The sequence below is a fragment of the Peromyscus californicus genome, unplaced genomic scaffold, assembly GCF_007827085.1.
Source record: "Peromyscus californicus insignis strain IS unplaced genomic scaffold, ASM782708v3 Scaffold_3__1_contigs__length_106647218, whole genome shotgun sequence".
Lineage (NCBI taxonomy): Eukaryota > Metazoa > Chordata > Mammalia > Rodentia > Cricetidae > Peromyscus > Peromyscus californicus.
Genome location: NW_026294551.1, coordinates 12267575 through 12282702, shown reverse-complemented (window position 1 = coordinate 12282702; position 15128 = coordinate 12267575). Strand labels below are relative to the sequence as shown.

The window sequence follows — 15128 nt, the reverse complement described above, 5'->3', positions numbered from 1 at the left end:
TTGTTTTTTTCTTTTTACTTGATCGAGTACAGATTCATACATCCTCTATCAAATGCAGTATGTTCACTCTTAGGAAAGGAGCCTGTGCTTGGGAACACCACCACAGTTAGAATTAAAATCCTCAGTATCCAGTCTGTGGGGAAGGCTTTGCCCTGGAGGAGATGGGAATGGGGGTGGGCTGGGGGGAAGGTGAGGGGAGCGGGAGGGGGGAGAACAAGGGAATCCGTGGCTGATATGTAGAACTGAATTGTATTGCAAAATAAAAAAAAAAATCCTCAGTATCAGGGCTGAAGAGAATGGCTCACTTGCTTCTGTTGAAGAAGACCTGTGTTTGGTTCCCAGCATCCACATGGTGGCTCATGACTGCCTGCCAGTAGCTCCATTTCCAGGGGATCCAATGCCCTCCTCTGGCCTCTGAAGGCACACTAGCAGTGCACAGACACACATGCAGGCAAAACATTCATATGCGTAAAACAAACAAATAAAAAAAAAGCGAAAAACTCTCAGTAGGGTTTTTAGAGCACAAAAGTACCAGGTATTTTTCTTAGTGTTTTGAATGTACTGATTGAAGTAATCTTGTCACCCTGTGAGGAAAGGTCCCATTACTAACATCTTTTCCAAAGGTGCTGTATATCAAAGTGGAGAAAGGTGATTTGCTGAGCCTGAAGTCATAGCAACCATAATTTAGGAGATGAAAATCCAACATAAGCTTATGCCTTATTTATTAAATTCCCTTCCCATTTAAAATTGAATAACTGAGGGAGAAAAAAAAATACCCAGAAGACATCAGAATAACTCTTCATGCAACACATGTTGAGTCTTTATTTTAAAAATGGACTTGAGGGGGCTGGAGACATGGCTCAGTGGTTAAGAGGATACACTGCTCTTGCAGAGGATCAGTCTGGTTCTCAGCAACCACGGTCAGATGGCTCATAACTGTCTGCAGTCTCAGATCTAGAGGATCTGATGCCTCTGGCCTCAAAGGGCACTTGCACTCATGTGCACATATCCACACCATTACTGCTAGCATATACACACATCATTAAGAATAACTAAAAATGGGCTTGAAACTTTATACAGCATTTTTAAAATAGGATTCCATTGTGAAGACCAGGCTAGCCTCAATCTTGTTATGATGTCCAGGCTATCTTCAAACACCTAAGTGGCCTGCCTCTACCTCCTTTGTGCTGGGATTATAGGCTTGTGCCACCATACAAGACATGTTTTAAATAACTACTAGTAGATGTTCCTATACTGAATGTTATCAAAAGACTAAAAACATGTATTTTTTTCATAAAGAACCATTTGGTATATTAAAATTTCAATACATACTGACAATTTGCATAAGGAGCTTCCTAAACTTATGGGGATAAATTTAAGAAACACATAAGAAAAACATCCAATACTTTCCTTTGAAAATGTCACAAGCATTTAAAAGGTTATGCACAGCATCAGATGGTATTCTGTGTCTTTACAATTATTTTATCTACAATACCAAGTGGTTTGGCCATAGACTCCTAAAAGGTTAACAAATGTACCTTCTATTCATCTGCTTGTTTGTTTTTAAACAGAAACAATAAGGATTTATAAAATGGAAATCTCCAGTTGCCTTTAGCAAGAGTACATGATTCCTAGATTCTCTTCACGGCTCTTCTGAAGGCAATCAGGTGAGAGTACTGGGAAGAGGCTTCAGGATAGACTCCTGCAGAACTCCAGTGGTAGCAGAGCAGAATGGGATACAGTCTGCTACTTTGTCTCTGGTACTGTAGGCAGAACTGTGGATGTGCATAATATCTAGGTCATGCTGTTGACCTTAGTTGACCTTACATTTTATGCATAGTATGAAGACCACTTTATTCAAATGTTCTTACATTTTCAAGTAGTGCCTGAGAAATACTTTATACTTACATAATACTTAGGAAAACTATTACTCAGTTATATAATATATTGATAATAAATTGCGTTCTTTTTTTTACTTTGGTCTATAAATAATATCATTAATGGACAAATCTTAAAGAAGTTGGAGGTGTTGGAAAGATGGTTCAGTGGTTAAGAGAACTGGCTGATCTTCTAGATGACTATGGTTCAGTTCCTAGCACCCATGTTAGGTGGCTCATCACTGCCTTCAACCTAAGCCTCAGGGGAGATCTGATGCCACTGGCTGCTGAGGGTATGCGCATTAACCTGCACATACCTGCCCCTGCTCCCTCCCATTCCATTTCCAGTCCCTCTTCTGATCTTTGTGGGCACCAGGCACACATGGTATGCATACATACATTCGGGCAAAATACTCATAAACATAAAATAGAACTTTTAAAAAGGATAGTAAAATGGAAAAATCAGTATCATTTTTAGTTTTCTGTCATAAACATACACTGTCAATTACAAAATATACCCTTTGGATATTAATTCAAAGGAAGTGATTTTACAAAAAAAGTATGCTATTTCTGTATAACTGTACTTCAAACAGCTTAACTTTCTGTGGACAATTTGTACTTTTTTTCTATATCTTTAATATGTCATCTACGTAAGAAATTTCCCAGAATACTTAATAGTTTTTTACAAAGTGCATCAGGTCAGCATGACCGGAATAGTTTGTGTCTGTGAAAGGAGCCCAGAACCGTCTATTAATATCAACATAAACAGATCAAGGAGGCTTGAAGGGCATGACACTATGTCCTATAGCAGTGTTTCCAACACATCCTCAAAAATTGCAGTATTTACTGAGTTGTCAGTGTCTTGTCCAAGGTACAGAATATAAAGGACTTATACAGACATTATATGGACTTGCTTGGTCATGAGTTGAGCTTGTATCATTAAACGATAATAAAATGACTCAAAATGCTACCATATTCCTCTTAACTTAAAAAAGGTACATTTTAGAGCCCATATCAAGTTACCCAGTGGGGCTGGAGTAATGGCTCAGTGGTAAAGAGCACTGGATGTTCTTGCAAAGGACCCAGGTTCAGTTTGAATTCCTTTTGGACAGTATGCAATTTCTTTTCAATTGTCTTATATAACACAGACTTAGATTCTGGCAGGAAATTAGTGTTTGTTGTGTGACACTATTCTCTATGGAGATGTAAACAAACATTGGACTCACTTAGATAGGGAGCCAACAACAGAACAACATAAGGATACCACCAAAGTCCAAGTTGGTGAGCCGAGTTTTATTGGAATTACTCACAGGAGTATGGCTGAGGTGTGATTTTCAGGAGTGGAAATGACTCAAAAGACAGCTGCATCACCATAAGCCCAACCCAACATGGATGTAATGGCTCATGAAAGCTGGAAACCTGGAGCTTATCATACAACTTTTGGAAGCTTGACAGGTTGGACAGTGTTTCTTCCAGGCAGCTTGGCTAGTCTGAGAGTCTCCCAACAGTCCTTAAAGCTTATATTTGCTGGGGGAAGGAAGGAACTGGTGAGTTTGATCAGTTTTAGGGGCTTCCTGGAGCTTTTGAGTTGTCTGCTTAAGGGGTTTCCCTGAAGGGTTAGAATGTTTCACTTCCCCTTAGAGTAGCCTAAGTCTTCGGAAGCTCCTCTGAAAGATGGGATGTTTCACATTCTCCTCTCCACTCCCATCCTCCTCAACCCTGCTTGTAGAACATCTTGCATCTTAACAAGCTTCCCTCCAAGGTGGAATGTTTTATATCTTGGAGGAAACTGCTGCATAACAGTACTGTGTCAGAGAGAAAATTATACAGATAGATAAATGCACACACGTGTGTGTGTATATATATATATATATATATATATATATATATATATATACATATACAGATGTGTATATGTTTCCATACGAATATGGAAAGAGAGATCAGGCATCAGGTGTAAGGAAGAGAAAAAAACATTTTGCAGAAGATTTGAGTAGACAGGGTCCCAATTTTGTCTCTTGAACAGCATTGGAAATCTCTGTGGGGCTGTGCTACTTTCCAGTGATTTGAGGTGTTTATTTACATGCCGAACTTCAACACTCCACACAGATGATGCCCTGAAACATTTATAGGGTTTCATGGCAATGATTTTCACTCTTACCTTCCTAGAAACTATTAACTGTTTCTCAGTCAGCTCATGTTAACATTCCTATCTAGGACTCTGTGATTTGGGGCAAAGGTTAAAATCATATTATATTGGAGTTCTATATGACTTCTGAGTTGCTAAGGAACATTCAACAATCATATCATACTTTTTCCTTTTAATTCAACAAGAATGTAGTCATTTCAGGACTAGATAGCCTGTCAGCATTTCACAAGCATTGCCAGTTATAAAAGTTCAGTCACAGTAGTTTGAAACTCTAGAATCTTTATAGGAGTCTTAAAATATCAGCCAAAATATTTTAATAAGACATCATAACTAATTTTTCTTCTAACAAATCCCTATTCAAGTATTTCTTTAACTTTTAACAAAGATGGCTGACCTAAGCTAATAGATAATCATCTATTATCTAGGTAGTAAACACATGACCACATCAGATGAATGAGTATAGGCTGAGTACATATTGTCTCCATGGCAACCTGGAAAGACTCAATGAACATGAAACCATCTTCAGCTAAGCTTAGAGTTAAGGGTTAAAAATAGACAAGCAAAGAGGTCTTCCCAAAGTAGTGCCTGAGCAATGTGCAGGGAATTCACCACTCACAGAAAATGTAAGATTTGGGAGAAATGGTTCAGTGTTTAAGAGCACTTAACTGCTCTTGCAGAGAACATGGGTTTCTTACCAGCACTCACACTGGGAGGCTCATCATAGTTTGTAACTTCAGCTCCAGGGTACCTAATATCCTCTTGTGATCTCCCTGGGTAACTACACACACGTGGTGCACATAAACTTATGTAGGAACTGTAAGCATTGAAACTGGGATGGAAAGGGATCCTGGCAGTCGGGAGCAGAGGAATACCACAAAGTCACCGTAAGCATAGCAGCTTACATCCCTGCTCCAGGGAAAGGTTTCTCCAATGTAACAGCCCTGCTCCCTGCAGGAGAGGGTTTCCCCAATGAAGTTGTTATAGTTCTGCTCAGGTCCCCTGGGGTGTAACAACTCAGCTCCGCTAGGGGAACGTTTCCAAAGTGAACGTGTTACAATTCTGCTCTGCTCTGCTCCTGTGAAAGATGTTACTTCTCTGCTCTACTCCATTCCAGCGACAGAAGGTCTCACTCAAACCTCATTCAAGAGATTTATGGGGAGGGAGGAATCCAGGAGGGTGGCTGCTTTGCCAGGGTGGAAAAGGCAGCTCCCAACTGAACAAGTACAGGACTTATATGGGGCTTCTTAGGGGCAGAGTTTTTCCAGAGTGAAGATTTTCAGGATGGGAATTGGTTGGATTTCAGTCCCTGAGCTGGGACAAGCTCAGAGATTTTTTTTGTGTGTGTGCTGAATTGGTCAGGAGCAGAGTGTGTTTCGTTGGCTCTGCTTTCGGGGCCAAAGTGTGTTTCTTTTACTGGCCTTTCTTAACCTTTTGGCTCTGTTTTCTGGGCCAGTGAATTGGCTCTGGTCTCAGGGTCAGGGTGTGTTTCTTTGACTGGCCCCTTTACCCCACATTCCCCCTTTTTGTTTATTAATAAACAACTGGGGGTTCAAAAGGGGGCGATATTATCATTAGACTACTTTCTGTTGAATTGGGGCACTGAGGTTTTTGGGGCAATCTTGATCTTCATTGTCAGGATATAACCAGGTGCTGTAGGTTTCTGACTCAGTAGCTAGGGGCTGGTAATCTTGTAATAGTAGCTGGTTAAAAGTCTGGTTAGAAATCTTTTGGATCTGTTGTTGAAGGACTCTAGACAAGAAGTTTATAAGGCAGAGTGCAGCTAGTAGGATTAAGAAAAGGAAGAGAAGAGGGTTTAAGAAGGGTAGTGTCGAGTTCCATATTGGACTATCAGTGATCCACTGGCTAGAGGCATCAAACTCTTTCTTTCTTTCTTTCTTTCTTTCTTTCTTTCTTTCTTTCTTTCTTTCTTTCTTTCTTTCTTTCTTTTTTTTTTAAGATTTATTTATGGGCTGGAGAGATGGCTCAGCGGTTAAGAGCACTACCTGCTCTTCCTGAGGTCCTGAGTTCAATTCCCAGCAACCACATGGTAGCTCACAACCATCTGTAATGAGATCTGGTGCCCTCTTCTGGCCTGCAGACAGAACACTGTATACATAATAAATAAATATTTTTTTAAAAAGTATAAAAAGCAAGCAAACAAAAAGAATTTTTTTTTAAAGATGTATTTATTATGTACACAGTGCTCTGCCTGTATATATGCCTTCAGGCCAAAAAAGTGGTGACACTGGCAGTTATGCCTAGGGCTGCAAGAAGGGGTATGACCTGAATTGCTCATTTCTCATGCCCTGTCGCTCTAAATTCAGGGATGGGAATTGGCAAGAGTTCTTCACCAGGCACAACCCCTAGCTTTGGAAAAAGGAACACCAGGACATAAGTCCCAGACCACCTAGCTGATAGGCAGTGGTATACTTATGTGTCACAGAGAAGGGAGGCATTGCGAATATTTGGACATAGTACTGGGTGATAGTGCTAAGGGTTATGGTATTATCAAAGTCTGTGGAATCCAGGGTGCCCACAAAGTGTGTTCCTGAGGAGCTAAAGCAGTCTGCTGTGGACTTGTTTTACTGCTCTTGTACACTGTAAAGATTTGTTACTTGAATTGGTTTAATAAAACGCTGATTGGCCAGTAGCCAGGCAGGAAGTGTAGGTGGGGCGACCAAACTAAGAATGTTGGGAAGAGGAAGGGAGGAGTCAGGAGTCACTAGCCAGACGCAGAGGAAGCAAGATGAGAATGTCATACTGAGAAAAGGTACCAAGCCACGTGGCTAAACATAAATACGAATTATGGGTTAATTTAAGTGTAGGAGCTAGTTAGTAATAAGCCTGAGCTACTGACCTAGCATTTATAAGTAATATTAAGCTTCCAAGTCAACTATTTGGGAAGAAGCTGCTGGGTATTTGGGAATTGCTGGCAGGACAAAAACTTCCATTTATAGTAGTCCGTGATACCGAAGAGAGGGATATGAGAGAGATAAAGGGGCAGTAGTGACATTTGGCTCAAAGCAAATATCACACATACATACATGTAAATAAAGAGTAAATCTTAAAAAAAATACAATATTTGTATGCAAGTAAGATTACTGTGAGATATTAGTAGATATATGCTTCACTAGATATAGGCCTTATAAGAGCCAATGTGAAGTTAGATTAATGGGGAGGGTTTCTTAAATAGGATATAGGAATGATACCATCAAGAACATCTTCATTGGAGGGATGATTTTGAATTTTGGATGGAGAGTAGAGCACAGAAAATGAAGACCAAAATGGAGGCCATAAGAAGACAGAGCTGTGGACTAAAATATATAACCTAATAGAATAAGAATATTATGTTGATCAGATTGCTGAGTGGGAGATAAGGCTAAACAGGTATAGCTGTGGCAGCTGGGGAGGACATGGACAGCAGAGTTGAACCAAATTTTCTGCTGCCAATCATCATTCACTGGGATGCTTTAAGTAAACACACACACACACTCACATATATACATATATATATATATATGTATATATATATATATACACACACACACACACACACACATATATATATAAAATAAGGGGAAGGGGAGGAGTCAGTGGTTAAGAAGGCTTGCTGCTTTTCTAAAAGACCCAAATTCTCTGGCATCCACATTAGGTGGGTCATGATTACCTGTAACTCCAGTTTATGGGGATCAGATACCCTCTTCTGGCCTCCACAGGTACCTGTATTCATGGACACATACCCACACATATGCACATAATTACAAAAATGAAAATAAGCCTTAGCAATGTTGTGCAAAGGCAACCAAACATCTAAATGAATCCCTGTGGGCTTCTCCCTATTATGCTTCACCTTGGACCCTTCAACTTAACAGCTTTAACATTACCGCCTTCCGCCGGGCGGTGGTGGCGCACGCCTTTAATCCCAGCACTCGGGAGGCAGAGCCAGGCGGATCGCTGTGAGTTCGAGGCCAGCCTGGGCTACCAAGTGAGTTCCAGGAAAGGCGCAAAGCTACACAGAGAAACCCTGTCTCGAAAAACCAAAAAAAAAAAAAAAAACAAAAACAAAACATTACCGCCTTCCTTTCCCTTGCTCCTGATGTCTAGTAGACACTTCTGGAAAACATTCAGAAGTGTCCTGCTCATATCAGCACTGCTCCCTCAGAGGTCACATTGAAAAACATCATAAGAACATTTCTTGTCTCATCTCTTAAGACATGTTAGGATGGTCACTCCTCGTGTTGCCAAATAAGGGACCAGTAACCCTTCTAACTACTGAATAGAAAGATGTTTAGCTGATTTTTAAAAAGGTCCTTCTTAAATCACTAGTGGCTTCAGTAGACATATGAGCTGGGTCAGGAGCCCTGGAAGGTTGGAACTGACACAGGCCTGAGGCTCACTCTCCTTATTTTACACTGGGACCAACAGAATTGCAGAAAGGCGAAATGGCTTGCTTCAGCAGACACAGCTCATGTCTATAGCCATGGTTCAAATCTAAATCTCTCACATCCAAATAATCACATCTTACCAAATCTTATTAGTTTACATTAACGTAGAGCAGGGAGTAAATTCTTATGCTATGCAACAGCATTTCTCAACACTGGTATTTGAACCAGATAGTTCTTTGCTGAGGGCAGGACTTCCCGTGTATCATGGAATTCCTATCTAGTAATTCCTATCTGGTAGATGCTAGTGTCAACCCCTCTTCTTCATTGCAATAAAGCAGGCATTGCTGAACACCCAGGAGGTGAACTGATGGAGAGCTATTACCACTAAGTTATAGCAGGTGCCTTCCCTGGCCTTCGGATTATTCCTGATACTCATGCTACCACCTCCCCACCCAACCTATAACTCCAGAATAACTACTTCAGAAACCAGTATGACCTAACCTAAGGGCCTCCTTCCAAGAATTTCACACTTTCAACCTGACAGCATGGGTTTTTTTCCCCAGGTGTTCTGGGTTCTGCTGAGGTGTTAACTCTATTGTTGGAATCTAGTTATTCCAGGCTAGCCAAGGTTACAAGTCCTTACCCCATCTACTCCACACATGATTGCAGCAGGTCTTGAAGTGTATGACGTTGCTAAATGCCGTCCTGGGCCCCAAAAAGTAGAGACATTGGTAAAATCTCTGATCTCTAGTACTCTAGCCTCCTACAGGGACACATAGACAAAGGAACCCTTGTCAGCCCTGGGATGAGTCTTAGGTGAGACACATACATGAGGTATGACAGAATTAGGGACTGCATCGAGTTCCCATGGAGTAGGGACACCCTTAATACAGGGAGCATATTGAGAGTGGTCAAGGACAAATCAGAACCATTAGAAAATGAAAGGGTCTTTCAGGTAGAGAAGCAGTGTATTCAGAAGACCCAGAAATCCTGCTCTCTCCTGGGTATGATATCAGCCTGGGATGAGGAATGAAGCTGAGAAGCATGCAGGGCTCAGGTCCTGAGGAGTCAATGGTACTATGCCAAGGAGTTTGGATATTGGTTCTGAAGATGAGTAGAATCTGTCAGATTTGCATTTTAAATGGATCTGAAGTCTGGAAAACCCCAATGTAGCATGAATCTTAAAAAGTCTTGTTAATAAAATCAAACCTAAGGCCAGTTATTGGGGTGAATGCTGGAAGATCAGAGAAGTAGAACAAGCCACAGCCACCTCACCTCGCCAGTTCCTCAGCTGATCCTGTTTCCCCAGACTGGAAGCCTCTGAGTCCTCATCCAGAATGGGTCTCAGCTGAACTGTGCTGCTCAAAGCCTGAAAGCTTAACCAGCCAAATGCTTCTAGTTTCTGGTCTCCACGCTTTATATATCTTTCTGTTTTTGCCATCACTCTCTGGGATTAAAGGCTCACTTCTTGGGATTAAAGGTGTGTGCTACCACTGACTATCCTCTATGTTTAATATTGTGGCTGTCCTGTTCTCTGACCCCAGATAAGTTTATTAGGGTGCACAATATTTTGGGGAACACAATACCACCACACCCCAAGATAAACACTTGATGTGCCTATAAAGGAACTGTCAGAAGTCACTTGCTTTCTCACACCACTGCAACCTGGCAGAGCAAGGGGGCGCAGGTCCTTTACCATGCAGGGAATCAAGGAGGAAGACACCCTTTCGCACCAAGGGGAGAACTTCCTTTTCAAACCCTTTCAAAGAGGTTGAATTCCCTGTCATTCCAGGGACCTGCTCAGAATTCAGGATATATAAGATAAATGGTCCACTCTGTCATGTCACAATATATGGTTCAGCTGGCTTATGGTTAAGAGGTGTCTTGTGTATGTGTGCTTGCGTGTGCACATCACCTCTTTGTTTCCGTGGAGAGTGAAGGGCAGATTGATTTTCAGAATGCACTGCATTTAGCAGCTGTGACTTCTGTGTGCTTATTCTGACAAAGTGCAAGCCCAAACACAGGAGCAGAATGCACCACACCAGCTGAGAGTCGAGCTCTCCTAGGGCTGTGGAGCTGGCTTTGGTAAAGGCACTTGGCACCAAGTCTGGGACCCACATGGTGGGAGGAGACAAATGATTTCTGCTAAGTTGCCCCATGCCCTTCACATGTGCTCTGTGGTGTTAGGCGTGTGTACAAATGTGTGCGTACACACACACACACACACACACACACACACACACACACACACACACGTCGGCACATTAAATAATTGTAACAAAAGGAAAGAACTCTTTTTATAAATCAGACTGGGTTCATTAAAAAGCAGTGCAGCTGACAACATGGAATACAAATGGACAGCTCTAGGCAGTCGTTCAGCTCTTGCTTTGACTAAGCCAGGATAGCAGCTACCTGAAGCTATCCTGGTGCCTGTACGGAAGAGGCGTTCCTATCATTGTTTCAAAAGGAAAGTGGTGGTGTGTTGAAATGGATCCCTACACAAGTGTCTCCTGGCTCAGTGAGACTTAGAAAAATAGGCTCATGAAGGAGGCTCTAAACCTATATGCAGAAGGAAGGCAGAGAGGTATAGCATGGATTAGACACTGTAGCATGAATTTTTTAAAAGATTTATTTATTTATTTATTTATTTATTTATTTATTTATTTATTTATTATGTATATAGCATGTGTGACTGCAGGCCAGAAGAGTGCACCAGATTTCATTTCAGATGGTTGTGAGGCACCATGTGGTTGCTGGGAATTGAACTCAGGACCTCTGGAAGAGCTCTTAACCTCTGAGCCATCTCTCCAGCCCCTGTAGCATGAATCTTAAAAGGTTTTATTAATAAAAACAAACCTGGAGCTGGGTATTGGGGTGAATGCTGAAAGATCAGAGAAGCAGAACAAGCCACAGCCACCTCACCTTGCCAATTCCTCAGCTGATCCTGTTTCCTCAGACTGGAAGCTTCTGAGTCCTCATCCAAATGGATCTTAGCTGAAATGCTGCTCAAAAGCTTAAAAGCTTAACCAGGCTCTAGTTCCTGGTTTTCACGCCTTATACACTTTTCTGCTTTCTGCCATCACTTCCTGGGATTAAAGGCATGAGCCACTGTGCCTGGCTGTTTCCAGTGTGGCTTTGAACTCACAGAGATCCAGATGGATCTCTGCCTTTGGAATGCTATGATTAAAGGTGTGTGTGCCACCATTTTCTGGCCTCTGTATCTAGTGGCTGTTCTGTTCTCTGATCCCAGATAAGTTTATTAGAGTGCACAATATTTTGGGGAACACAATATCACCACAAGACATGAAAGACAGAGAAGGTAAAAGAAAATCCTTACATCTGGATACACGGGATAGAAAGCTATTCTCTTACAGGCAGATGCTGCCCCTCCCTATGTGACGTTGCCTTGAGGAATTTTCCTGAATGTCAGTCAAGGAAGCTAGGAATTATGGGGCACGCCTGCAATCCCATCAGGGGCACAGAGGCAGGAGAATTACTGCAAACTCTACACATTGAGTTCCTAGCCAGCCAGTCAAGGCAGTATCTCAAGGGGGTAAAAATGCCAGTAAAGGGCATCAGTGGAAGTAACTAGTGCTACCCCTCACCTCCATTCAATGCATATTTGTTTGTTTGTTTATTTGTTTGTTTTGGTTTTTTGAGACAGGGTTTCTCTGTGTAGCTTTGCACCTTTCCTGAAACTCACTCTGTATCTCAGGCTGGCCTCAAACTCACAGAGATCCGCCTGGCTCTGCCTACAAAATGCTGGGATTAAAGGTGTGCGCCACCACTGCCCAGCGCATATTTGTTTTAAGAGCTGATTTGCTAACTTTGTTGGGGGTGGGCGGAGGCAGGAAGATTGCAAATTCAGACCCTGTCTGGGTTACAGACTGGATTCAAAGGCCAACCTGGATAACTCAGAAAAAAAAAAAAAAAAAAAAGGGTGGGGGTGGGGGGTTGAGGCTGTAGGGGTGGGAGGTTGAGGCTGTAGGTCAGTGATAGAGTGAATGCCTGGAATGCCTGAGGCCCTAGATTCAATCTCCAGCACTTGAGGGAGAGAAAACAAGAGTTGATTTGCAGCTAACACATGGTGGCCTTCTCTGTGACTCGTGCATTACTCAGATGGTCCTGGCTTCCTAGAATTCTTAATACAATTCCAGGAATTTTCATTAGCAGCCGTCACATATGAATCTTCTTTCAAAGTGACTCTAGTGCCTTTCCACAAATGACCCTCCCTATCTCTAGCCTCTCCCAAGTCCAACCCACCTAGATCTCAGAGGGAAAATTTACATTCTTAAAACAGTGCTTAGGTTAAGTTCCCCTTTTCAAAACCTTTCACCTCCTATGTGTTTTCAAATAAGCCCAAACAGTTAAAGAGGGGTAGAATCCCTCACACCAGGTTAATTCTGAACACCACCACTCTTGCTTACAAGGCAACATGGTACCCTCAGCGTCCCAGGAATGGATAGTTGGCCCTCATTCTCCAGAACCACACTGGTTTGTTTGCAGACCAGCAGCCCGAAACCCTCCTACCCTCCCTATTTGCCTTGAAAGAACATTCCTGAAGGTGCTATACTAGGTGCAAGGGAAGCCTGCCGCTCCCTGCCCACACACCCTGACTATTCCTCTCCACCCCTTCCAGGGATTGCTTGCATCTCTGACTTTCAAGTAAAGGGGAGATGCTTTTCCCCATCAGGATACAGACCACCCTCTAGCCTTGAGTACAGTAGGAAAAAGGGAAAATCCCAAGCCTTGGGAAGATGCCGGGCACACTTTGGGCTCCCAGCAAACATCTCTTGATGGTATTGACAACAATGAAGACATTCCACTTTATTTACTTAAAAGTACTGTTACCCACCACCCACTCCTTTCTTCTCAAGGTCGGGTACTTCCCCCTTCATCCCCCACCTGCCTCAGGCGAGAAAAAAAATCAAATATCATTAATTTGATTAAAATTGGCTTTGATATATAAGAAACAAAATTTCCTTTCTAATCCCGTAAGAAATAAGAACTTCCCAAATCTCTCTCCCTCGGCCCTACCTAGCATTGAATTTCAGCTTTCTTGAAAAGAACCGACCAGGATTTTGTCTTACTAAAAAAAACTTTGTGTCTACTCTGAAGGGCCAGATCGCCACCAAAATCCCCACTCAAGACAAATGTGTGTTGTGAAACGAGGTGTCAGGACGAACTGTCTACAGGCAGAACAATGGAAAAGAAAAGAAAAAAAAACCAAAAGCACACAAACAAACAAAAGAACCCCAACGCGTTGAACCCCCAATTAAACCTTAGCCACCCCTGTGTTCTCTAAGCTGTTGGTTCAGGGGCTTTTCTTGAACAAAATGCCTCCTTTCCTGGACCTTGCCGTCGGTCACCCTTCACTTACTAAGGAGTGTATGTCCGATTTGTTTATCTGAGTGAGATCTCTGTCGCGCTCAGTCAGTCATCTCGCTCAGCCACCGACAGGAGCACGTTTCCTTAAATCAGAGACCCGTGAACTCTACAGGAGAACTACATTACCCAGAGGGCTTCGCGCCCTTCGCAGGAAGGACGTCTGCGCACTAAGATACTCAGTTCCAAGTTTGGAGCTTTTAGCTGCCAGCCCTGGCCCATCATGTAGCTGCAGCACAGCCTTCCCTAACGTTGCAACTAGGGGAAAAATCACTTTCCAGACTGTTTTGCAAGGTGTGCAATTCCATCTTGACTCCCTGAAAGTCCATCTGCTGCATCGGTCAAGAGAAACTCTACTTGCATGAAGATTGCACGCCTGCAGCTTGCATCTTTGTTGCAAAACTAGCTACAGAAGAGAAGCAAGGCAAAGTCTTTTGTGCTCCCCTCCCCCATCAAAGGAAAGGGGAAAATGTCTCAGTCGAAAGGTAAGAGCCTGTTTGCATTAGTTGCAAAAAATGCAAAGGCTTATGCATGCATTCATGAATGCATGGATGCAATTTTCGCCCGGCGATTGCATTTTTAAGTTTGAGGTTTTCCACAGCTCAGTTGCATTTCCTGTTTAGTGTGTGTCTTTTTTTGCAGACACAGAGAGTTCCTGTAAGGCAGGGCTTGCAGTTCAGCTGTGCATTGACATTATTTGCATTCTTCTGCTAGGATTACTGAGCCTTTTTGCCTTTTGCACAGTCAGGAGAGAGATAGCAGGTTGGTAGCGTCTAAATGTGCAATGCTTTATATAATAGTACATTTCTTTAGTATGCACGCACATTCTAAGTAATTTTGTGTGCAACAGGAATCCAAACTTTCGAAAAGTCTCGAGGTGAAGAGGAAAGGTAAAACTCGACTTAAACTACTAGGAAATTAATGTGATCTTGTATTCTTTGGGGGAATGAGCTACTGCGGTGCCAGTATTCAGCTAAATTTGTATTGATTTTGCTTTAGACATTAGGCAACTTTTGATTTTTAAGAGAAGTAAAGGTGAAGTGTGGAGAGCAATATATTATTAAAAAAATAAAGTAGGCAAGCCTTGCTCTTCTGAGATTTTACACTTTTATCAGTCGCTTGCAGTGGTGAAGACCTGAATATGTTTGGCCATTTGGAAGATGCTTTTGCACCTGGGGGAGGGTTTTAGGGGGTAACTGCATTTTTAAGCATTGCATCAACATAAGACTACCATACCATCTCACTGACAATTGCAATGAAATCTTGTAAGTGTGTAACTGCATATATTTGGTCAGAATAGGTCAGAAGTTCAGGGCTGTGACTGTCTTTTTT

General features: G+C 42.3%; 1 protein-coding gene across 2 annotated transcripts in view; it reads left to right on the top strand.

The window, feature by feature from the left end:
• Positions 1-13980: 13980 nt before the first annotated feature.
• Map2k6 (mitogen-activated protein kinase kinase 6) overlaps positions 13981-15128 on the top strand; it is a 133015-nt gene continuing 131867 nt past the window's right edge. Inside the window, exon 1 of one of the 2 annotated variants that reach the window (XM_052756482.1) lies at positions 13981-14281. In XM_052756482.1, coding sequence (XP_052612442.1) covers positions 14266-14281 — 16 coding nt within the window. In that variant the 5' untranslated portion in view covers positions 13981-14265. The remainder of the gene's footprint in view (positions 14282-15128) is intronic. The other variant, XM_052756483.1, reaches the window with a different exon arrangement.